The following is a 24,633-nucleotide window of genomic DNA, read 5'->3' as shown; positions in this document are numbered from 1 at the left end:
GGAAGAGCTGGTTCCCTGTGCCATGTCCCATTCCAGGGGCTGTTTACAGAGAACTGCCACAGGGATTTGTAAGGGATCTCGGCAGGCAGGCTCTGCGGTTCTGCCAGCAGCATTTCATCACAGGAGTTCTTAACGATGCTTTGCCTCATTTCTAGGCACAAGTGGAATTAATGTGGGGTTTCACCACTGTAGAAGAGGCTGCTAATGGGATATTAGAATAGATTTAAAGACCACACTGAGCTCACCCTCCTGTTCCATCAGGATTTGATCTTAAGGTTATTCAAGCCACAAAACGATCTTACCCCACATTCCTGTGGGTAGCTTTTTTAAGACAAAGGATGCCCTTTCATCCCCCATTCGAGTGAGTCACTGGGGGATTGCAAATTAGCTGACACCCGATTCCTGTCTCTTAGTCACAAGAGGTTGCTTAAGGAGACTGTTCCTGGTCCTTTTTCTACTCAGTCTCTCTTTTTTTCACGAAACACAATTTTCTCCGGGCTTTTCTGAAATTGGGTTTGAATTGGCCAATGGCTTCAGAAGTTACAGAATCCCAGAATGGTTTGGGTTGGAAGGGACCTTAAAGACCATCTCATTCCACCCCCTGCCATGGGCAGGGACATGTTGCATTAGCCCAGATTCCTCCAACCTAGCCTTGGACACTTCCAGGGATGTGGCAGCCACAGCTTCTCTGGGCATTTGACCACCTGAGGGAACAGAACTGGAAATACAAAATGGGGTGTTCCTGAATGATGGGAGGACACCTGAGTCCTGCATTCCAGAGTGATCCCCACTTGGATCTACCTGCCCTTTCTGCTGTAGGATCAGTGAACACAGTCACAGTAAAATTCCTGGCCAATTGTGCTCAGTTCTGCTAAAATGTGTTGCTGCAGTAAATGTCCAGTTTTCCTTCCACAGCAGTACCTGTGACCCTGGGAAATGTGGCAACTGTGAGAAGTTTTTGATTCATTTCTGCTTTGGTTTTGTTTTTCCCAACAGTTTTATTAAAATTTCTGCCTTGCTGTTTAGATTCGAAGCTTTACTGTTGTTGGGTTTTTTTTTCAATTCCTAAGCGGTCGCTGTTTGTACCTTGCACTTCCAGGAGCTTTGGAGTTCCTGTGTCTGCACATCTCAGTCTGTGGATTCACAATTCTGGGGGAAAAAAACCCAGTACCTTCACACCTGTGCCGGTGGTGTCACTTGTGAGAAGTTTGTTAGCTCATTTGTGCATCTCTCAGTTATTCCCTTTCACAAACACACACCCCCCCCAGCATTTCTCCCCTTTCAGTTTTATTCTGAAGTGCTTTATTCCTGCTGATCCACACACCAGCTGCCACCGTATTTTCTGGATGCTTGAACTCTCCACTCAAAACCTGTTCTGTAGCTGTTCTGTGGAGCTGATTGAACATGGGATTTGTGTGCCAGGGAATCAAGAGATTGTTAAGGTTAGAAAAGACCTTTAAGATCAAGTCCAACCATCAACAAGCACCACCATGTTCACCAATAAGCCTGTTCCCAACTGCCACATCCCAAGTGTTTTTTGAACACTTTCAAGGATGGGGACTCCACCACTTCCATTCCAACACTTTGCAACTCTTTCTATGAAGAAATTTTCCTCGCTATCCAACCTGAACCTCCCCTGGCACAGCTTGAGGCCATTTCCTCTTGTCCTGTGCCTTGTTGATGTGCCCAATGCCCACCTTGTGCCCCGGCCCAGAGCACTGAGTGCCATGGCCAGTCCTTCCTTGGACACCTCCACTATCTCCCTGGGCAGCCTCTTCCAATGCCTGACCACCTTTCCAGCAAGAAATTCTTCCTGATGTCCAACCTGACCCTCCCCTGGCACAGCTTGAGGCCGTTCCCTCTCCTCCTGTCCCTTGTTCCCTGGGAGCAGAGCCTGACCCCCACCCGACTCCACCTCCTGTCAGGGAGTTGCAGAGCCAGAAGGTCCCCCCTGAGCCTCCTTTTCTCCAGGCTGAGCCCTTGCAGCTCCCTCAGCTGCTCCTGCTGCTCCAGTCCCTTTCCCAGCTCCGTTCCCTTCCCTGGACATGCTCCAGCCCCTCAGTGTCTGTCTTGGAATGAGGGGCCCAGGACTGCCCCCAGGGCTGGAGGTGCCCCAGCAGTGCCAGCACAGGGATGGGCACTGCCCTGGTCCTGTGGACACGCTGGGACTGACGCAAGCCAGGTGCTCTCAGCTTTCCCCCCCCCGGGCTTGTGTTCCCCCCCTGCCACCAGCACCCCCAGGGCCTTTCCCACTGGGCACTTTCCAGCTGCACTTCCCCTTTATTGTTGGGGGTTGTGGTGCCCCAACTGCAGGACATTGGCCCCGTGCCCCTTCAGGGAGTGATTTTTTTTATTCTTTTCATTTTGCCAGTAGAAACTCTTCTACAATTTCATTTTTGCTGCAAAAAAAAAAGACTGTTTTCACTGGTGTAGTTAATGAGGGCTGCCCAGGAGATTCCTGAGAACTGTGTTAGTCCAGAACAGGAAAAGATTTGCGATGCCAAAGCCCATATGTCAGCAAATCTAATTTTTTTTGTGATGTGTGCTTTCCCCCAGCACGTAGTTTGATTATATTTGTACAAAGTAGAGCTTTCCTGGTGCAGTTTCATTCTCCTTGGAGCTCTGTGCCAGCAAGGGAGGCTGGAATCTTTCCTCAGCAAATGGTGCTGAGGTAGGGCTGACCTCAGGAACATTTTCTGGTGGAAAACCTGGAAAATGAATCTGCACTTGAGAGTTTTGCTGGCTTTAATATCTCCAAGCTGCACAGTTCTCCTAAAGGGAGAATTAGTGCCTGCAAAAGGAGCCTTTGGACAGCAGGGAAATTGGATTGGGATTACCACAAAAAGACTGGTGGTAGTGTCACCTCCATGAAAGGGTGTGGGCTAATTCTGACAGCTGTTAATATGAAGATATTACGTTATTATTAATTATTACTTCTACTGATATAATTAAAATATGTTAATATAATAAGACTGGGATAAATCCCAAAGGTTTCATCTCTTAAAGTCCAGAATGTATCTAGAGGAGACAAATCCACTTTTTCAGAATATTTTTAAAATAAGAAGCAACACTGAGAAATTTTCTCTAAACCTGCAGTGTGTTGGGATGCAGATCCAGCACTTTGCAAGGCAAAGGTCCAGCAATCAAAACTTAATGGTTTAAAAAAAAAATCCTGTCAAAATGCTGCTTCTCAAAAGGTCATTTTGCCAACCTTCTGTTGGAGTGGTTTTAAGATTTATTAGAGGCTGAGGCTTGGCTTCCTCATGACAGAGCAGCTTACGCTGGTATTTCACATGCACAGTTCATGTCTCGGCATCTGCTGAGCACCCAAAATAAATGAGCTCCAAGGTCACCTCTTGGAACTTAAATCACAGGCTTTCTGAGCAGATCTGCTGCTCTCCCTAGTTCTCAGTGGCAAGAGGGACAAGCCTTTAAGCGGGTTAAACTCCTCCTTCCTCCTGCCCCACTCCAAATTAAATCATCTGACACTAATTGGCGCGTTCCCAGAGCCTGGAGCCCTCGGACTTCGAATGATCTTCAAACAAATTAACTATGAAACAAGTCAGGAAGCAGCTCAGGGACAGCTGCCTAGTGGAAGCAGAGGATCAAAGCACAAAGCTGGAAAACGTACTCCTGAAGTACTAATAACTCCTTATACCTTTGAATGGGAGAGAATTAAGCTGGGGAGGGAGCAGCTCTGTCATATTCTGGTTATTTAAAGGCAGGTGGGGCTGCTTGGATTTTTGCTGAGGAGACCAGTGAGAAAGCCTGAAACTGGCTGGAGTGGTTTAGGGAAGTTCCAGTCCAAACCTGAGGGAGAACCAGGTAGGATGGGTGGGTTTTCTGGGTCTGAGTTGTGTCTGCCTTGCTCACTAAGCTAAAATACCTTCCTGTTTTCTCCCTTTCCCAGAAGGAAAGGCACAGCAGCACCAGGGCAGTGAGCTGGAATCCAATTTGTCCAGGAGACCAGCTGAGCCTGAGCGACTAATGCCCAAAAAGTGCTTACCTGGCAGAACGCAAATCCTTAATCATACGTGGAAAAGGAGAATCCAGCTGGTGCCTTCTGTCCTACACATTCCTGTCACACTCATCCCTCTGTTTGCTCACTAAATTTGACACAATGCTCAAGGTACCAGAACCACAAACCCTTTCCCTTCCCCTCCTCCTCAAAGCCACCTCAGAAGCTGGAATGGCTTTTCCTCTCCTATCTTTGCTGCTCCTCTTCATCCTCTCCCTTATCTCTGCTCCCTCTAGTGTGCCCGTGCAGATGCTGGTTTGCTCTCCTGCTCTAGGCAGGGACAACGAGGATTAAATTTGGGATTTATTATCCCTGCATTTTACATAAGGTGGGAATGACATCAGCCTGCCTTGGAAGAGAAAATAATTCAGAGTCTCTGCAACCTTCAGTTCACCTCCTTGTGCCATCACAGCCTCCACCTGCCACTGACCTGTAGGCCAACTCCAAATTCAGTTGGCTTTCCAATCCACACTTTTATCTTTTTGATTTCATTCTCAGTTCATGGTTTGGGGATTTCTTTCACAACCTTAAAATTTCTTTCTAATTCAGGAAGCAGGAAATTTAGTAGGATATAACACCTGGGGTTAGAGCCTGGGGTTTTGGTAACACTGCAACAACATCCACTGCACCTAAATATTGTGCTCTAATTCACTTTTGACTCTTTGATTCAGTCTAGATTTGTTTAATTTGTTTAAGTCTACCAAAGCTTTTGTAGCCATGAGATGTGCTGTCCTGCCTATTGGCTGAAAATCAGAAAATATGGAAGGGGACTGGAGATCTGTGTCTTGGAATCACTAGATCACTGCAGGAAGAATGTGCAATAAAAATGGGGACTCATGAGATCTTTCCAGAGTTGTTGCTGAAATTTAACTGTTTAAGGTGCTCTAAACCTGTGTGTTGTACAATATTTATATTCCATGTGCATGGGATTATCCAGAAAAGATCTTTAGGATTATCAAGTCCACCCATCAATCAGCACCACTACCATGGTCACCACTAAGCCATGTCCTCAAGTGCCACATCCCTGTGTTTTCTGCACATTTCCAGGGATGGTGAGTCCACCACTGCCCTGGGCAGCTGTGCCATGGCTGGACAACCCTTTCTATGAAGAAATTTTCCCTAATATCTAATCTAAACCTAACATTCCTAATTTCCACAGAATCATGAAGGCTGGAAGAGATCTTCAAGATCATCTAGTCCAGCTGTCAAGCCACCACCACCATAATCACCCCTAAACCATGTCCCCGAGTGGCACACCCAGACACTTCCTGAACACTTCCCGAGAGTGGTGGTGACCCCACCACGTCCCTGGGCCACAGTTGTCCCACTAGTTCTAAATTTAGTCAAAAAAAAAAAAGACTGGAGCAATTGGAAAACCAGTCCAGCAGAAAGTGGTCAGATGACATGACATTAAACCTCTGTGGAGCGCTCAGCATGCCGATGTTGGAATCTATCCTGCTCTTTGGTTGGGATTCAGAGTTATAACCATGAGAGGACATGGAATCACAGAATGTTAAGGGGTTGGAATGGACCTTAAAGCTCATCTCGTTCCACCCCCTGCCATGGACAGGGACACCTCCCACTAGCCCAGGTTGCTCCAAGCCCTGTCCAACCTGGCCTTGGACACTTCCAGGGATCCAGAAGCAGCCACAGCTTCTCTGGGCAACCTGTGCCAGGGCCTCCCTACCCTCACAGGGAAGAATTCCTTCCTAATATTAACCTAAATTTCCCCTCTTTCCATTTGTACCGTTGCTCCTTGACCCGTCACTTCATTCCTGATGAATGTCTGAGATCCACTGGGCAGATCTGGAGTTGGTCATCCAGGGACAAGGATTCCTCTGCTTTCATGGAAGAGTTTCCCTCCCAGATGCCCATTTGCGCATGATGAGGAGGGATGCTCACTCCAGGAGACAGGAATGTTTTCCACAAGTTCCCTGGATTGGGAGAGTGACAGCTGAAGGTTGAGCCCGTGGTGAGCAGCAGATCTAATTACCACCTTCCTCCACTGATCTAATTACCACCTCCCTCTGCTCACCCTTCCACCCAACCACTTCCTGAAATCTCTTTTCAGTGATCTGGGATTTTTGTCACTGTGCATTGGGCCGCAGCACAGCACAGCCTGTCACTGTGTCCTACATGTGCTCATCGTGTCCGGAATTGGACCCAACCTGCTGGAAAATGATGTGGCTACAGTGGGATTTAACTCTCCAGCACGTCTCTCCCTCTGTGTCTGGTGCAGAGTTGGGTGCCTGTTGCTCCACGGAAATGGAGCAAATGATTAATACCCCATCTAAACCCAAAAATCTCTTCTCCAGGAATACTTGGACCTGTTGTTTGCAGCTCAATGGAGCAACGTTCCTTGGTGGCAGACACTTCCTCACACATGAAAAACGTGGAAACCCAAAGCTTCCTAAAAGCCCAAAATATTACCCTCCAGCATATGGCACCCAGGAGGTGAGTAAACTAGTACCTTCCTCTGCTGTTGGGCTTCCTGTGGTAGGTTGAAGGTGTTGCTTTGGGATTTTTAGTGCTGGGGTCCCTGCAGGGCAAGGAAAGTGTTTTCTGCCCTGTCATCTGTGAAGGAGAAAGCAGATACTCTGTCAACTCCTTGGAGACAGTGCTGTAGGAGTATCCTGAGAGTATGAGGGCTGGAAATGGTGATCCATAGGGTGACTTGGTTCCAAATCACTTGTGTTGGGTGGTGCAGCCCGCTCCTGGTGGCCCCGGTGTGAGAGGGTGTCTCCGGGGGAAGCCGAACACTGAACATGTTGCTGGAGAGCAGGAGGAGCAAGAAACCTTCTCCCATCACAGCCTCCTAAAGCACCTCTGCTGGTCCACAGCCCTTCCCACAGCCAGGCCTGGGCAGCTGGTGGAAGTGCCAGGAATTTCTTCCATGTCAGCAAATGTGGAGAGAAAAATCCCTGGACTTCAAGGGCTTGAAGTGACAGGACAAGGGGGAATGGCTTCCCACCGCCAGAGGACAGGGTTAGATGGGATACTAGGGAGAAATCCTTCCCTGTGAGGGTGGGGAGGCCCTGGCACGGGTTGCCCAGAGAAGCTGTGGCTGCTTCTGGATCCCTGGAAGTGTCCAAGGCCAGGTTGGACAGGGCTTGGAGCAACCTGGGCTAGTGGGAGGTATCCCTGTCCATGGCAGGGGGTGGGACTGGATGAGCTTTGAGGTTCCTCCCAACCTAAAATATTCTGAGATTCTATGATTTATTCTCCTGTCTCAAGGTTTTTACAACTGCGCATATCCAACAGAATTCCTCCTAATTTCCACAGATAAGATGAGAGGAAAACAAGCCTTTCCTGCTGTTTGGTGAAATTACCTCTTTCTGTTGATGTGGAACTATCCCAGTAGTTTGAGCTCATTATCGCCCTGAGCTTGGCATTGCTGAAGGCACCATTTCCCTTTTCAGTGCAACCCTTTTCACAGTAACACGGGGATGTATAGAAGATATTTTGGGCATTTGGGAGCCTGTTCTGGAAAGCAAACAGTCCAGATTGCACTGAGGACAACATCTGTTCCAGGCCTGGCTCTGTAGGTTTGGGCTTGGAGTGAAACAACCAGCAATTTGCTAATAATCCATGACCTCTCTGCTTCCCAATAGCTGCCAGAAAGGAGCACATGGGGAAACGGCACCTGAACTGGCATGGATAGCATCTGAATGGCACCTGGAGCATGGAATGACAGTCCTAACCCAGGCATGTCCCATTATCTGCTCAGCAGTAATACCTATTTTCCCCTCATCACTTCGCCCTCCAAGAACACCCTCAGCACAAGGTGCTTGAGGAGTTCTGGGGGGTTATTTCCAACCCTGCTGATGTTCCAGCAGATCCCATTGTTGAACCATGACTACCAAGTCCTGGCATTGGGAATGGAAGGCAGCAGAAGCGCTGCTCCTTTTGTTCCACCCAGATGACACCAATCAGTGGCCTCATTAATGACACCTTCATTAAACCGTGCCAACAACAAACCACTGCCTTTTTTTGGCTCTTCATTCCCAGATCCCTTTTTTCAATGTCACCATGGAGGGTTGACACAAATTACTGTGCTGCCAGCACAGCTGCCCTGCATAATTTGTTGTTGCACAAAGTTAGAATTAATGACTTTAACAAGTATCAAGGCTGGGATATTTATTAGGAATGTGCCTCTCTAATGAGCCCCATCTGTTACAACCCTGATCGCACCGAGAGGATCCTGGGAGGGTGTGGAAGGATAAACCCCACCCAGTGTAACTGGACCTCTTAACTGGAAGTTGTGAGTGAATCTGTGATAGCACCAGTACATCCTATCCAGAAAAGTGGTGTCCCTTTTTTTTTTTACTGATTCCTTGGGAAGTATTTTCATTGCTCACTGAGAATATTCTGGAGCTCTGGGAAAGTTTAGGATCACGTCCTGAATAAGCAGGTCATGTTTGCTGATGCACAGCTTGCACTCTGGGAAACCTAGAGGAGGTTGCAGCATAGCAGCTAAACCAATATTTACATTTTCCACTCCTGATTAATGAAAATATCATGGAAGAAATAGAATGGGAAGCCACAGGAGGATGGATTTTTTTGTTCACTTGTTGCTTCCACATATCCCAAGTCCTGCCCTATGCTGAGAAAGAGAAATCAGATATGTTTTAAAATTGTGGTTTTAAATTCTTTAAACAAAAGGAAATAACAATTCAACGAGTTTGGCTTTGTTTTACTACATCTGGACTTTACTAGACCACAGAGAAATAGTAGAAGCAGCTTTATTGATTTGGAGTTTAGGCCAAAGCTCATGGAGTCATGACTCAGAAGGCCTAAGGGAAAGGGAAAAGCCAAAGGATGTAGTGGAATAGGTGAATCATAGTCAAGGTCCAGTCATGGAACTTGCAGACCTTGTCTTCCACCCCCAAGAAACATGAGCACAATATTCTCATTTTGTAAAGAGTTTTGTTGTTGCTGTTGCTCATTAATCCTGATCTCAGGAGGTGCTGAGCTCTGCTTGGGGTAGTTGGAAGAAATTCTGAGCATGGACAGTTCACAGGATTCATCCCTTTGAGCTCTGGGGCCTGTAAGTCTGATCTCACATGAACAGCCTTTTTCTTTAGTCATGCATGAGCAAGTTATTGCTCAGAAGGAAGAGGAGAGGAGGTGGAAGTGAAGGTGCTCCAATGGTCCTAAGAAAAGTAAATAATTCCGGTGACTCTTGTTGCAAAGTGACAGCAGGATCCAGCTCTGTATCCACAGAGCAAATCAGGGGCACTGAAAGCAGCTGTTCCAGAGGAAGGAGAATCACTGAATCACTCCCTGAACTGCTTTGGATGTCTGAGACAAACCCTGCAGACACACGCAGAGGGAGGTAAGAGCCTTTTGTTCATCTTCAAGCACTTGTTATAGGGGAAACTAGAGTGGTACCAAAACAGGCCCTTATACAGAACCAACCCCTCTTCCTTCCTCTCTTTCTTCCTCTCTTCCTTCCTCTCTCTCCTTACCTTCCCAAACTTTTCTTTTTTTCTTTCTCTCTTTTCTCTCTTCTTTTCTCTCTTCTTTTCTCTCTTCTTTGCTCTTTTCTCTTTTCCCTCTTCCCTCTTCCCTTTTCTCTTCTCTCTTTTCTTCTTTTTTCCTCTTTTTTCTTTTTTTCTTCTCTTCCTTTTTTTCTTTTTTTCTTTTCTCTTTTTTATTTTTTGAGCACAAACCAGCCCCAGCTTGGGAGAAACAGATGTGCAGCACATTGTCCTCTGTGACCTGGTCCCTTCTATCTGAGGCAGCGAAATGGGGTTTTGGGTTCTCCCAGTCTCTACAGAGCAGTTCTGCATTCCTTTTTTTTGGAGAGGGGAGTCCTCGAGCTCTGCTTGTCCCCTGGTGCCACACTCTGGATCCTCACAATCAACATGGAAAGGCAGAAAGCACATCTAAGGAAGGCAGGTAAAAGCAGATGTGGAAAGATCTCCCACCTCTCCTTTTTCCCAGTCAGAAGGCCCTTGGTTCTCTTTAGTGCAGGTGCCACTTAAATCTGCGGTTGGGTGGTTTGATTTCAGCTCCATGGACATCAGAAAGAGCCATTTCCAGGAGATCTGTTCCTCAGTGGGATAGGAAGGGATTCTCTGGGCTCTTTGGGACTCAAGAGAGGGAAAATACAAGTGCCCAAGGCCACAGGTGGCTTCCTGTGCAGCTGCAAGAACAGAAGAGCCCTTGGCCTTATGAAAATCCTACGGGAAACTTTGCCACCCCTGAAGCCCCCAGTGGGAGTTCTTGTGCTGGTTGTGTTTCTTTGGTGGCCTGAGGACCCTTCTCAACCTCACAAGCAGCAACCTCTGCCCTTGCAGAAGGAATGTGTGGTGGGAGCGGGTGCTGGAGGATCCAGTGGGATTGTTTTCACTGTCACTGCTCCTTCCACACTCAGAGACACTCGGTAGCACCAGGCTGGGAAGTGCTGCTCCTCCACATCACCTGCTTTCCCCTGCCTCTGAGCTTTGGTATCTCCTGCTTCGTGGGGAAGGCTCCTGGTCCAGCACCACTGTTCTGCTTGATCACAGATGGCTGTGGAGAGGAGGCACCTGGCACTTTCCATGGCCCAGATAATATGAATTCCAGCTCAGAGGGAAACAGGGCCAACATGGGCCTCGATGCTGGTTGCGTGTGGATGGTACAGAACACAATTCTTTCCCCACAGATGTGCAGTTTTACTCTGCTGAGAGGAATTCAGTGCCTCTTCCCAGGTTTGTGGGTATTCCTGAGGTTGGGAAAGGGGTCCTGGTGCTGGTTACAGCACTGGGTGAGTGTCAGAGCCTGGCACTGCCAGCTGCTGCTTTGTTCCTGGCTCACAGACTCATGGAATGGGTTGGGATGGAAGAGACCTCAAAGGTCATCTTACTCCAACCCCCAGAACACCTTCCACTAGACCAGGTTGCTCCAAGTCCCATCCAACCTGGCCTTGGACACTTCCAGGGGTGGGGCAGCCACGACCTCTATGGAATTACCATGTGTTGATGTGTAAATAAAAACTGGTGGGAGATCTGGATGAAAGGCAGCCAAAACTGTATTTTATTGAGAGCTTTTTTTTTTTTTTCTTCATGAGCTTTATCCACAGCTAAATATTTTCCCAGGTCCTTCTCCTGTCCTCTCCTTATCAAACCTGTACTGTTGCAGCCAAGACTTCCACAGTGGTGATCACAGGGCAGGGAAGTGTGGAAATTCAGGAGATTCAGCAAAGGGAATGAGCACAGTTATGTAAAAGCCTGAGTTTGTAACATGTGCCTAAACACTCCTTCCCCTTCTCCACACCATTGCTTTGGCTTTATCCACATGTTTTATCACATAATTCCTTGTAGTTCTCTGCCTTTAACATCTCCCAGGCACCCTGTGTTTATTCTCCAAGGGAGGTTCTTTTCTTCTGTAAGAAGTGTTTCATTTACCTGCAGCAGGTGCATTTCTGTTGTTGTGCTTGTGTGACTGTCCTCACTCCCTGGAACCAGCCGCCTTTGCCCTTCCCAGCAGTGACTTCACACCACCCAGGGTCTTATTCCTGAGTTCAAATCAAGTGCTTAAGCCAGAGCAAGATAAAAACTTGTTTTGCCTTTCTCCTTCCTGCACAGTCATATTGTTTCTCAGGCAGAAAGAAAATACAGTGTGACTCACTGATGTGCAAGACCCAGCCAGAGCCTTCCAAATCACAATTGTGGGCTTGAGGGAAAGCTCTTCACTCCAGAACTGTATTAATAGACTTGAAATGATCTGGGAATATGTTGCCTGCTCAGGTTCCCTGAATGCTGCTGGGCATCAGGGGATGGTAAGGTCTCCAGGCCGGTGCTTTCCTTTAGGAAGTCAGTCACTGATGTCAGTTCAGTGCCCAGGGGATGTGTGGGTTCATCACAGCTGTTCTCTTTCCATTCAAAAAGGGCTGTAATCTTACAGAAATGTGTCTTCCTGCTCATTTTTCAATTCCTGAAAGATTATAGATGTCATTTCATATACCCAGTTAAAGGGAGTGACATGTGCCCAGCACTTTGCACTCTGAGGACGAGGGAGCTCATTTGAAAGGTGGAAGGGAGGAAATGTGCTTTACATTCATCTGGGGAGGTGGCAGCAGTCAGGGAAATCCCCAGCTGGCTTTAGAAGTCAGAAACAGAGTTTGAAGAAAGATTAGATCCAAATATCCTGTGTGGAACCCTTTGATTTAGGCATTCTGGGACTCCCTGAGTTTTGGGACAGATTCTTCTTAGCAGGGAAACAGCTGTGTCCCCAAATGTGGCATCTGCTTGGCATTTTAGCTCTCCTTTGAAAGAAGAACCAGTGAATTTTGCTCCTGTGACAGCAGAACCAGTGAATTCTGCTCCTCTGACAGCAGAACCAGTGAATTTTGCTCCTCTGACAGCAGAACCAGTGAATCCTGCTCCTGTGACAGCAGAACCAGTGAATTCTGCTCCTCTGACAGCAGAACCAGTGAATTCTGTTCCTCTGACAGCAGAACCAGTGAATTCTGCTCCTCTGACAGCAGAACCAGTGAATTCTGTTCCTCTGACAGCAGAACCAGTGAATTCTGTTCCTCTGACAGCAGAACTAGTGAATTCTGTTCCTCTGACAGCAGAACCAGTGAATTCTGTTCCTCTGACAGCAGAACTAGTGAATCCTACTCCTGTGACAGCAGAACCAGTGAATTCTGCTCCTCTGGGAGTAGAATCACTGAACTTCTGTTCCTCTGAGATGCCCAAGGGGTCAGAGAAATGCCAACACCCTGTTTTGCACCTGTCCTTCTTTCAGAGTGCCCAGTCATCCCAATCCTGTTCCCAGAGGGTTTTGGAGGGCTCTGTGCTCTCCTGGACCTGTCCTCATAGTCTCACAGCTCCCACACCAGCTCCTGGCTGCTCATCTGCTGAGGGATTGCTTTGGGTTTGATTCTTCTTCAAATACTGGGAAAAAGCACAGCTGTCCTGGCTCCTCTGGCCTCCCTCAAGGGCTACTGCCTTGGAATCATCTTTTTTACTTCATTTTTCCCCTCTTTTTCTCACACCATCCCATGCCCAGCACTTTGATTCTACCTCCTATTCTTCCTTGGTGGGTTGGGTTTGGTTGAGGGGGATTTCTCCTAAAGCTGTTTTCCATTAGAAACTCTTTAGCCACATCAAAGCACTTCACAGGAACAGCTCCTTTCCCAAAACTTTCCACAAAAACCACGGAGACATCCAAGGCTGCCTCGTGCCTTGGGTGTTTCACAGCAGCAATGTCATGCTGTGCTTTCATTTCTGTCACAATTGTTTCCAGGAGAATAAACAGGATAAAAATTTTTCCACCAAGGAAAGTGAGGCAGTTCAGTGAGACTGTTCCCACATCACCCTTTCTGTGTGAATTTATTGCAGGAGGAATTTCAAATTTTTGGTTTTCTGTTCCAATTTGGGGCAGAAGAAAATTTGGGCAGCAAAAAATCTGAAGTTCAGTCAGATCTTTATCTTAAGTTTAAAATGTGTCACATTAAAATGAGGCAAAAAAGGCAGAAAAGAATATCTAATTTTCCTCCTGATCTTTCCCTGTTGTATCCCTGTCCTCCCATACAGTCTTACCCATCATCTTCCCTTGCTCTGCTCTAATTATAAATTCCTCCAGGCAGAGACCTGCCAGTGTTTCTGTCAGTGAAGTGCCAAGTCCATCCATGATGCCTTACAAATAATCATGGAGAATGCTTATTTTGGGAAATATTTAAGCTTTTCCTGTTTCAAAAAAATTAATTCTCCCTGCCACAGCAGACATGATTAAATTTCAGAGTGCCAGCCTTCCTAAATTCACATCCTCTCCTCTGTCATTCTTGCTTTGGCTCATGAGAGGCCAAAGGATCCCTCTCCCCTCTTCTTCCCACATGGAAGAATTTGATTTCAACCTCAAATTCCAGCTTATACAAAAAAATTGGACTGTCTAAGGCATATAAGGGACAATCATCTCAGATCTTCTTTAGCTGCCCATGGGGTCTTTATTCAACTTTAACCTTCATTACCTAAAAAGTCTCAAAATACCTGGAGTCTGAGGCACACGATGGAGGTGACAGAATTCTACCTGCCTTCTCTAGACTTCCCCAGGACCTGAGCACATCGTGTTTATGGAATATGGCACAAGGAATTTCTTCAACCCTCTTATATTTATGGAATATGACACAGGAAATATACCCTCTTAAATATCTTAAAACTTCTTACAGGGAGAGAACTGCCTCTGACAGATCATCTTGGTGGCTGGTGGGAGCTTGCTTTCCATATCCAAGGCATCCCTGGGGTGCTGCAGAGGAGCTCCTGCAGAATGAAGCTGCTCAACTGGCTCTTTCTTCCTGAAGGAATTTTTCCTAGTTGGAAGCAAACAGGTAGGCAACCCTGAGGGAACATAGGGCTCTCCCCACCGTATTGGCATTGTAGATGTGCCTGCAGGGCTTGCTCTCTCTGGGCACAGACCCTTCCTCACACTCACCTGGAACATGAGCCTGCCATGGCCAGGTGAGCCTCTCTGAACTTACGGTGGAGTTGGACAGGCATTCTTTGCACCTTAATACAGAAGAAAATCAGAGAATCATGAAGTCATTACAGTTGGAAAAATCCAACTGGGCACAGTGAGTCCCCCCTGTGCCCAATGCCCCCCTTGTCCCCCAGCTCGGAGCACTGAGTGCCACGGTCAGGCCTTCCTTGGACACCTCCAGGGATGGGGACTCCACCGTCTCCCTGGGCAGTGTCTGCCAAAGCCTGACCACCCTTTCCAGCAAGAAATTCCTCCTGATGTCCAACCTGACCTTCCCCTGGCACAGCTTGAGGCCGTTCCCTCTCCTCCTGTCCCTTGTTCCCTGGGAGCAGAGCCTGACCCCCACCCGACTCCCCCTCCTGTCAGGGAGTTGCAGAGCCAGAAGGTCCCCCCTGAGCCTCCTTTTCTCCAGGCTGAGCCCTTGCAGCTCCCTCAGCTGCTCCTGCTGCTCCAGCCCCTTTCCCAACTCCGTTCCCTTCTCTGGACACGCTCCAGCCCCTCAGTGTCTGTCTTGGAATGAGGGGCCCAGGACTGCCCCCAGGGCTGGAGGTGCCCCAGCAGTGCCAGCACAGGGATGGGCACTGCCCTGGTCCTGTCTGAGGTCCCAAAGGAGGCAACCCCCAAGACTGACCATCTGAAGGAGCTGACAAAGCCTTTCTTCAGTGTCTCTGTGAAATTATGACTTGTGCTTGTAGAGGTCCCGGTGCTTTTGCCTGCTCCTTTCCCTGACTTTATTCTGTCTATCAAAATCCCTGTGGGAACATGTGCTCCCACTGCTGGGACTGAGCCTGGCTGTGTTTTAGGCTGGTCTGTGCCTGGTGTGTTCCCAAACACACTCCACCAACCTCAACAGCTGAGACTTCAGTTGCCTCCTGTCCCTGTTCGCCGCAATCAGGGCAGATGTGACTGTTTGCCATGGTGAGCTTTGCCTTTCTCCCTGCTCCCTTCCCTCTTCTGGCTTCACAAACGACACGTTTCCGCAGTGAAATGACAATTCTTAGGGAAGCAAAGGGAATGAAATCAGCTGAAGTGAGGAGCCACCACTGCTGGAGCTTCCCGTGGCACCAGAGCTTACGTGTGTGAGTGTGGGGGTGTGTGAGGAAGGAAAAAGCCTCAGTGTTCAGGTCTCAGATCCTTTGCAGCAAGGTGATTTCATGCTGAAAGCAGCATTCCACTGATCTTTTCATAGAATTCTTGGTCAGAAAAGATCTATTCCAAGACATCAGTGAGCCAATAACAGCACTGACCCTGTGCCACCTTAGACCTCACGTAACTCTGAAAGGACACAGTTCTTTTTCAGAAAGCACAACGTTGTTTTCCAGTTACAAATCTAAATATAGCTGCTCCAAATGTTCTCCATCAATAAGGAAGAGCCATTATTGGCTTTTTCAGGTTTTTTTTCTGAAGTCTGCTTTGCATGGATTTGCCTTCTTCATCTGTCAGGGGTCCTTCATAGAATCATAGAATGGTGGGTTGAGAGAGACCATAAGATCATCTTCTTCCAAACCCCTGCCGTAGTCTCTTGAAATCAGATGGTTTGTTCCTCTCTCTGCAGTAAAGATTTGGGAACAAGTAGTTTTTCTTTAAGATCCTTAGGGACTCAATAATTTTGTATTAATATCACTGCATTGCAAATTAAATTATACCCAAGCATGGCAGAAGGACCTTTAAACAGACAGTGATTCCCTTTGTGTCACCACAAATGTTTCTGTGGATATTTCCAGATCTGTAAAACTTGACTTTCTAGCTCAGAGTGATTCAGGATAGTGACATTAGGAATATCAAAGTAAGAAAGAATAATTTATTAGTTTCATGAGCCCTTGCCTCACTAACTGTGAGGGTACAGAGCTCCTCTAGTGAATCATTTCCTATGACTCCTTCTTCCGGTACAAACTTGCTTTTCCCAAGATGAAGATGACATTTTCCAGGTAAAAAAGAGTTTTGACCCATGGAATCCAAGTCTCTGAAAGATTATTGGGATTTCATGAGCTCCAAAAGTGACCGAACCCCAGGCTGGAATGGGGCTTGGAGCAGCCTGGTCTAGTGGAAGGTGTCCATGTCCATGGAACTGGATGGGTTTTAAGGTCCCTTCCCAACCACACCATTCTGGGATTCTGTGATTCTATGAAAGGAAGGAGAAAATGGTTGGATAAAGCATCTCTAAAAGCCTGTTATCTGTATTGATAACGTTTTAACCTCCAGTCTCCTTGGAAAACTGGATCCTGTTGGGCTGCACCATGGGCCGAGCTGTCATGGGAGGCTGGTGGAACTGTTGAATACTATTATTAGTTGTGCTTTTTGTGTTTTATATCATGACAGTCCTCAAAATGCTGCTGTGAGGCCCTGTAAACCAGAAGGAATCCACTAATGGGAAGGGTGCCATGGAATTGTTAACTTGGAGAAGTTTCACTCCAGGAAGGTTCTGCCCCCACAGATGGGGGGAGATTAACAATATCCAGGGGGTGATGCTCCTGGAAGAGGAGAGAAGGGATTGAGCAGGTTCTCCTGTGGGAAGTGTAGTGGAGGAGGTGTCCAGGTGCACCAGCTTTAAGATCTCACTCCAAGCTTTAGTACTCCAGGAGTGTTTTCAGTCTGTGACTGTGCCTTGAGCTTGGCCAACACAGATCTTGAGGATTGAGATGACAGCTGGGAAAGAAATCTGATGCTCAAACTCCATTTGGGGTTATTTTCCTCTTCCTGGAATCTTCTCATTAATTAAGGGCCCAACCTTCTCCTGAGCTGGAATTGAATTATTTGCTTTCACCTTTAATCTGCTTGAGGTTGAGTGAATTCAACTAGAGCTGCAAACACAACCAGATTGCATCTCCTGAGAAGAAAGGAAGGTAATTGTATTTCTCCTGACCTCTTCACCCTCTTTTTGACCAGAAAGTCAGGATTTGCCCCCTCTGCCTGATCCCCCTTGCTCCTTTCTCCACCTCCAGCTGAGTTTTTTTGGGGGGAGCAGAAGGTTCAGAGCTGTGCCCCCAAAGCAGCTCTGTCTGTGTGAACACAGCAAGTTTCTGCAAGTTAAATCTGTTTCTAATTCTGGATTTGAAAATGAGCTTAAATGCCAGTGGTGATGTAATGTTCATTTACATTTAGATTCTGTTTCTATTTATTTTTGCTCCCATTAACTGCATCTTCATTCTAAACAGTTTGGGTTGGTTTTTTTTATCCATCCAGGCTCTCTTTGACATGAGCAGCTCATTTTTACTTAAAGCCTGCTAGATTTCAGGCCTTATTGATTCAATAAATGAAGAAGAATGACAGGTAGAAAGGGAAATGGATGTTTCCTCCCCAAGGGAAGGGTTATAAATTTGATATGAACTGTTTCTCCAGGAAATGTTCCCTCTGATTAACACTGAAATGGCTCTGGGAGGAAGTCAGAGGGGATCCTTCACCTCAGGTTTGTACTGGATGTGAAAAGCTGGGGAGATGTTTTGGGTTTAGATGTTTCCTGAGCCATACTCCGTAAACATGAAGTGCCTGTGTGTGAGGGATGGCTTAAAAATAACTGCACAACTCTGCTCTTGTAGCCTGACCCTGTGTGGTTGCTGCTCCCAGTGTTCCACAATCCAAGGACCATCCTGGAGCTTGGAGCTACCAGAACACTCTGGAATTAGTTGAGTCCTCATGAGCCACAGGCACTTCAAATGGAGGTCAGGTAGTTCTCAGCCCCTTTGTGTCCCCAGAGGCAAAAACAGAAGAATCCTGGAATCACAGACTCATTGAGGCTGGAAAGGACCTTGACAATGAGCAAGTCCAACCACCAACTAACAGCATCACTGTGTTCAACATTAACCACATCCCCAAGTGCTGCATCCATGTTTTTGGAGCACTTTAGGGGGTTGACTCCACCACTGTCCGGGCAGCCTGTTCCAATGCTTGACAACCCTCTCCCTGGTTGGATCAGGGCATAGACCTGCAGGAGACATCTCGAAATCCAGACTCAGGAGAGCAAGGTAGGAGGTTTCAGGCAGGGACCAAAGCACTTCTGAGCATTGGGTTCCTTAATTCTCCCAGAAAAATGGAAGGAGATTTGTCTCTAGAGGAAACAAAAGGAATACACAAGGGTCATCAGCGGGATTTCTTACACTACTCCCATAAATACCCTCTGGGGTGACAGAGTTCCCTAATGGGGATGGTGTTGAAGAGCTGCCAGAATAATTAGCTAATTGTTAGGAAACACAGGACATTTGGCATTTCTCAAAACTGCTGTTTCAGGCTCCTCCACAGACACAAACACACTGGATTTGCCTGCTCACACTTCTCCTCAGAACAGGGAGGTTTCCAAGAGTTCTGGTTTTTAATTGAAGATCCTGAGATAAGACAGGGCTTCAGGAGGTAAGAGACTCCTTGTGACTCCATCCAGGCAGGGAAGTGAGAGCAGGGACAAACCAAAGCTAATAAGAAATCTCTTTATTGTGCATAAAAACTTACATTAAACTAATAATATAAAGGAATGGAATATAATGGAAGAAGGCATCAACCAGAAAATAGCAGGATGGAGGTTGATGTTGGAATTTAATTACCCATTTACAATATAATATCCCCCCTAATTACACACCACATCATTTTCCAGACGGATGGTGTCTTGAGGTTGGATATTGTTGCCAGCTTCATTTAGTTTTTTATAAAGCACAAAATCTGAGCGTGGCAACTGCTTTCCACTCATTTTTCCTATTACAAGGAACTGCTGCTAGGAATATCAGGAGCACAGCGCACACTAGTCCACCTTTCCACTAGTCCAGCAGAACAGGTAAGACTTTCTCTTACTTACTGGCTCGTGAAGGTGAGCTCTGAGATATTGGTCTCCTCAGTTAATGAGCTCTGAAGGAAATTTTCTGTGCAATTTACTTTGGGTTCTTTCTGATAGGACAGACACTGAGGGGCTGGAGCGTGTTCAGGGAAGGGAACGGAGCTGGGAAGGGGCTGGAGCAGCAGAAGCAGCTGAGGAGCTGCAAGGGCTCAGCCTGGAGAAAAGGAGGCTCAGGGGGGACCTTCTGGCTCTGCAACTCCTTGACAGGAGGGGGGTCGGTGGGGGTCAGGCTCTGCTCCCAGGGAACAAGGGACAGGAGGAGAGGGAACGGCCTCAAGCTGTGCCAGAGGAGGGTCAGGTTGGATATTGGGGAAAAATTCCATCATGGAAAGGGCTGTCCAGCCCTGGCACAGCTGCCCAGGGCAGGGGTGGATTCCCCATCCCTGGAAGCGCTCAGAAAACGTGATGGATGTGCACTTGAGGTCATGTTTTAGTGGTGATCATCGTGGAGGTGTTAGTTGATGGTTGGGTCTGGAGATCTCAGAGATCTTTTGCAACCTTAACAGTTCCATGATTCTATTCACTGTAGCTGCGGCTCCCCCCTTGGTCTCTGCTGGATCATCAGCCCAGAGGTTTGGGCACCATGGTGGGACAGAAATCCCAGGAATGCCAGGCTGGTGGTGCTGTGCTGGGGACAAGGGTGTCCTCCAGAAGACCCAGATCTGCTGCCTTTGTGTCAGCAAGCACCTGCTCCTGCGGAACAAGGTTCAGGACAAGGGGAAACAACCTCAAGCTGTGCCAGGGGATGTTCAGGTTGGACACTGGGAAAATTTCTTCATAGAAAGGGTTGTCCAGCCCTGGCACAGCTGCCCAGGGCAATGGTGGTGTCCCCATCCCTGGAAGTGCTCAGAAAACACAGGGATGTGGCACTTGAGGACGTGGTTTGTGGTGACCATGGTGCTGGTGCTGGTTGATGGTTGGATTTGGTGATCTTAAAGGTCTTTTCCAACCTTGAAGATTCTGGGATTCTCCTTCTGGGCTGGGCATTTCCAACTTTCAGACACAAGGAGCTGTATTTACTAATGGTGAAAGCTGGACTAGCTCCAACAAACCTTGGAAATCCACAGACCAGGATGAAATGGGATCCTTTAGCTAGATTCAATCAGATTCACAGCAGGGATTCATCAAGCCCAATAGGTAGAATTTCTTTTACATTTTGTAACAGCTTTTATTCCCTCACACTTCCCTGCTTGCAATTCTAGTGCTTCACAAGTTGCTGCCTCTTCATTTTCCACTTCCCTTCTTGCTCCCTCCCCGTCAAGACTAACAGGTTTTAAGAATACCCTCTGGTATGAGACTGGGCACAGCCTTCCTTGTGCCACTGAGTAGGTCCAGAAAGTCCTTCAAAAAGCTGGAATTCTGTGGCACTGCCTGGGTCATAGGGTGTAGTCCTGAGTTGAAGGGGGGAAGCAGCCACAGTGCAGAACAGCAGCCCCCGCTGGTTGCCTTTTCCTGACCTCACTGGTTGAGTCAAGCAGCTCATGGATTTAGAGAGGGCACTGACTGGGATGATTGACAGCTTTTCCATGGCAGAAGTCCAAGCTGGCTCAATCCACAGCAGGGAGCTTTAAAGCCTTACAAAGCAGAGTCTCCACTGCTCACAGGAGCCATTAGCAATTTTCTGCCTTTGAATCTAAGTTTAGGGTGTGCCATTAGGATCCCAGATCACCTTAGCAGGGATATCAGGAGGGCTTTGCACAAAACTGGCTCGGTTTGATTCCTGTTTGAGCACAGAAACTAAGAAAGGAATGAAAGCAGATTGAGATCCAGGGGAGATACTGCCCTGGGGAGGGTTCTCCTGGCTCTAAAGGAGAGATAAGGAGCTTTTACAGATGGAAGCTGCAGGATGTTAATGACAGAATATCAGTGTTTATCAGGCACTACATGGTAGGTGAGATGCCTGATCACAGCTGGGATAACGAGTCCAGTGTTGGAATCAGCTTTCTCCCCCTCTTTCCTCCTCCATTCTGATATCCCACTCCCACGATTTTTTCTGTCAGGATTCGAGAGTGAAGGTAAACCACTTCTGATCTGCCACCATGACAAGTAGTTCCTAAATCTCCTTAATATTGTCAGATCTTCTTTAATATCATCAGATCTTCTCAGGAAAATGACCCAGCCACCTGCAGCAGCCTCTGCCTACCCACCTCTGCCTCCACATGGATCATGGATCATGGATAACAGAGGGATAGAGCAGCTCTGTCTGTGACCTTCAGCCGGCACAAGGCATGACACCAAAGATGTGCTAAACTTTTCCCAGACATACTTGTTGCAGAACTTCCAGTGTGCTCTAAAAAAGCAGGGAGAGGAGCGGTAACTTGGGATTTTGTTTGCAATTACAGGTTTCTCCTCTCAGGCAGCCATGGATGTAAAAATGCTGCTGCTGCCCCTCTGGTAAGCCTGACAGAGAAAATCGGTGTTTTTTTTCACTTTGCTCTGGTGAAAGCACTGGAGATGAACTGTCACAGAGGTTCTAAAAAACCCTGATTCCTCTGCCTCTGAGAGCAGGATTAACACACCCAGCCCTCAGCTCTGAGCACAGATACAACTACTGAAGTGTCCCATTGCCCTGTCCCCACTGTCACCCTGCCAGAGCCACAGAGACCCTGGGAGGGAAATGTGTTCAGAGCAGTGTTTGCCTCCTTGTCCCTGTGGAGAGACACAACTACAGCCCTGCAGCCCCTCAGATGTTTGTTCCTCAGGAGCCACTGGACCCTGGCCAAGGGTTAGGACAGGTCTGGACCTCAAGAACTTCACCCTCCAACAGTCCCAAGGCTGCTGTTCCCTCACCTGCCCAGCCAAGACAGAGCAAATAATTGATCTCATGAGGAGGTGGTGGCAGGGTCATGAAATGTCTGTGTCCCCACACAGACATGGAGAGAGCAAGAACGCAGCCTGTTCAACAACCTCTTGTGCTCCAGCAAAACTCCTTGGCCAGCCCTGCTTTTAGGGGTTTTGGCCCTGCTCCTTCAAAAGCCAAAGCCATGCCCAGAGAGCTGCCGGGGGCTGTTATTTCTCAAGGTGATCCCGACTAGAAAAGCAGTAAGGAGTGAAGTCCTCAAGGCTTTAAGGGTCTGAGGAGCATGAGCAGGTGTTGCTGTCCTGGAGATGGAGAGTTTGAGGAAGGGCAGCTCTGCTTTTAGCTGTGGGCTAATCACAACAGGGTCACTCAGGAAACGGAAGGAAGAGCTGCGAAGTGCTAGAGGTGCCATCTCTTCTCAAAGCACAGGAGACAACTGGTTTCCATATGGAGCAAGACCTTCACACGGATTTTCTTCCTCCATTTTCCCTTCCATGCTTCTCTTCTTGTTACTTTGTCACTCCACCCCTGAGAGGGTGTGCTGAGGTGTGGGAGGAATGTTCTGTGTGCCCACAGAACAAGCAGCTCTGAGTTGAGAAATGAGATGCTCCTTTTAAAACACAGTGTGATTTTGGTGAACGTTCCACTTCTTTTAGAGGACGACCACGACACTCCAGAGCTCTTCCCAGAGAAAAGGCAGCAAGCATCAATCCTTCCTTAAAAAAAAATATTTAATTGTGAGACAAATGACATTAATGCCTCCTCTCCTTCCAGCTCACAAAAAAGAGGTTCACTGGGAACTAATTAAGTGGTTGGTTGACTTTATGCATAGAAGTAGCTTCATTTAAGTCAAGTTACTGTGACTTTCCTATTGAAATAGTGAGCAGAAGGTAGGGAACGAAATCTCCATAAAAATGCTGTTCATCTTGAGAAGCCCTTGACTGGCTCCTGCATTCCCTGATGATGCTTCCATGGAATCACAGAACAGTTCAGGTTGAAAGGGAACTTAAAGCTCATTTCATTCCATTACATCTTCCACTAGATCAGGTTGTGGTCCTTTTCTCTCCACAGCCTCATCCCCATGAGATTCATTCTTGTTTGTGTGTCAGTAAAATACAATAATCCAGGAAGAACCATGAACCTTCCTTGAAATATTAATCTGTAACTCCCATTTTTGAATATTTCTGAATTTCGAATTATTCAATATTCACATTATTCTATTTTTTAATAAAAATAGAAGTAGGATGAGTATTATGTACCTGAGGTTGGCCCTGCAGGGCAGAAGGTGAGCAGGACAGTGCCAGTGTCTCAAATGAGACCTTTCAGGGTCTCTTCAATGTGTGCTCCTGTCAATTTTAGAAAAATTGATTCTTCTTGCAAGATTTCTGTAGGTCTGCATTACATTTACACAGTGTTTCATGATTGCATGTCCCATGATGTGACTCCTTGCACAGAAGGACACGAATTCTGCATCTCCAATATAAAGGAAAAATAAGATTTTAATAGAATCCCAACTTGGGGATGGAAGGGACCTTAAAGACCCTCTGGTTCCAAACCCCTTGCCATGGGCAGGGACATTTTCACAGAGGCCCCCAGCTTGGCCAAAGGCTCAAATGAGGGTGGTAGAGGGTGGTAGAGGTGCCCATGAATGAATCCTGGAAATCCCTGCACTGCCCCTGACCTGTCCTCCTGGGAGTGTGTGCTGGGAGAAAAGGGGAGATGCTGCATGTGGAGAAAGAGTTGTATGGATTATCAATTCCCCCCTATTTTAAGTGTATTTTATCCCCAGAATTTGTCCAGGAATCGCAGCAGGCTCAGTTCTGATTCAGCATCTCCTCATTGTTTGGGGCTGTGTGGCACTTTTATTAATTACATGCCATTGTTCCTGAATTCAAATGTTCCTGTTTACCCTCCTCCCTCATTTCCACTCTGAGAGCCTGAAGCTTATCTGTTTGTCAAATTTGGATTAATTGTCGTCACCCTTCCTGGGTCTTTGTGGCCACTTGAACAGCTCAGGAACTGCCATTTTCCTCAGGAAAGGATCATCAAACCTGATTGTGCGTCAGAGATCGTGGAAATCCATAAACAAAACTCAAAACTTGATGTACCTTAGGAATACAAGCCTCATAAATAAATTATAAATTAACCAACAGAATGAGTTATAATCATTATAGAGAGATGCTCATCTCATTATTCAGGGGTTGCTTTATTTTCCTTTGTTTGCTTTTAGTTAACAGCTGCTCTTATCCCGAACACCTGACTGATTTAACACTGACAGCCACTTAGGACCCAGAACAATTTCTTTTCTTTAATAAAGGTAGTGTGGTAGTTTGGTCTAGGTCTTCCTTGGTGACCAGTTTGTAGCCAAGGAAGTGCCCAGATTCACCCAGTATTCCCTAGGATTTTTACGTAAGCTGGGCTATAAGAAAAAGGAGGGAAGGCCTTCGCTCTCTTTCCTTCTGGTGGCTTGGAGGTGCAGGTTCCCTGCTGTTGAGTCTGTCGTGTTGGGGAGTGAGGCCTGGTAAGGCC

General features: G+C 47.2%; 1 protein-coding gene and 1 long non-coding RNA gene across 3 annotated transcripts in view; both read left to right on the top strand.

Annotated features, from left to right (window-relative positions):
- C14H8orf48 (chromosome 14 C8orf48 homolog) overlaps positions 1-5,075 on the top strand; it is a 44,426-nt gene extending 39,351 nt beyond the window's left edge. The window contains exons 6-7 of one of the 2 annotated variants that reach the window (XM_032701701.1): positions 3,911-4,129; positions 4,255-5,072. In XM_032701701.1, coding sequence (XP_032557592.1) covers positions 3,911-4,110 — 200 coding nt within the window. In that variant the 3' untranslated portion in view covers positions 4,111-4,129; positions 4,255-5,072. Of the gene's footprint in view, positions 1-3,910 lie in introns of both variants that reach the window. The other variant, XM_032701700.1, reaches the window with a different exon arrangement.
- Positions 5,076-5,700: 625 nt separating this feature from the next.
- Positions 5,701-7,861, top strand: LOC116793702. Its single transcript, XR_004359569.1, has 3 exons — positions 5,701-5,990; positions 6,334-6,472; positions 7,630-7,861. It is a non-coding gene; the product is annotated as an uncharacterized LOC116793702 (long non-coding RNA).
- Positions 7,862-24,633: the final 16,772 nt, after the last annotated feature.

The sequence above is a fragment of the Chiroxiphia lanceolata genome, chromosome 14 (assembly GCF_009829145.1).
Source record: "Chiroxiphia lanceolata isolate bChiLan1 chromosome 14, bChiLan1.pri, whole genome shotgun sequence".
Lineage (NCBI taxonomy): Eukaryota > Metazoa > Chordata > Aves > Passeriformes > Pipridae > Chiroxiphia > Chiroxiphia lanceolata.
This window is presented reverse-complemented; position numbering and strand designations above follow the sequence as displayed.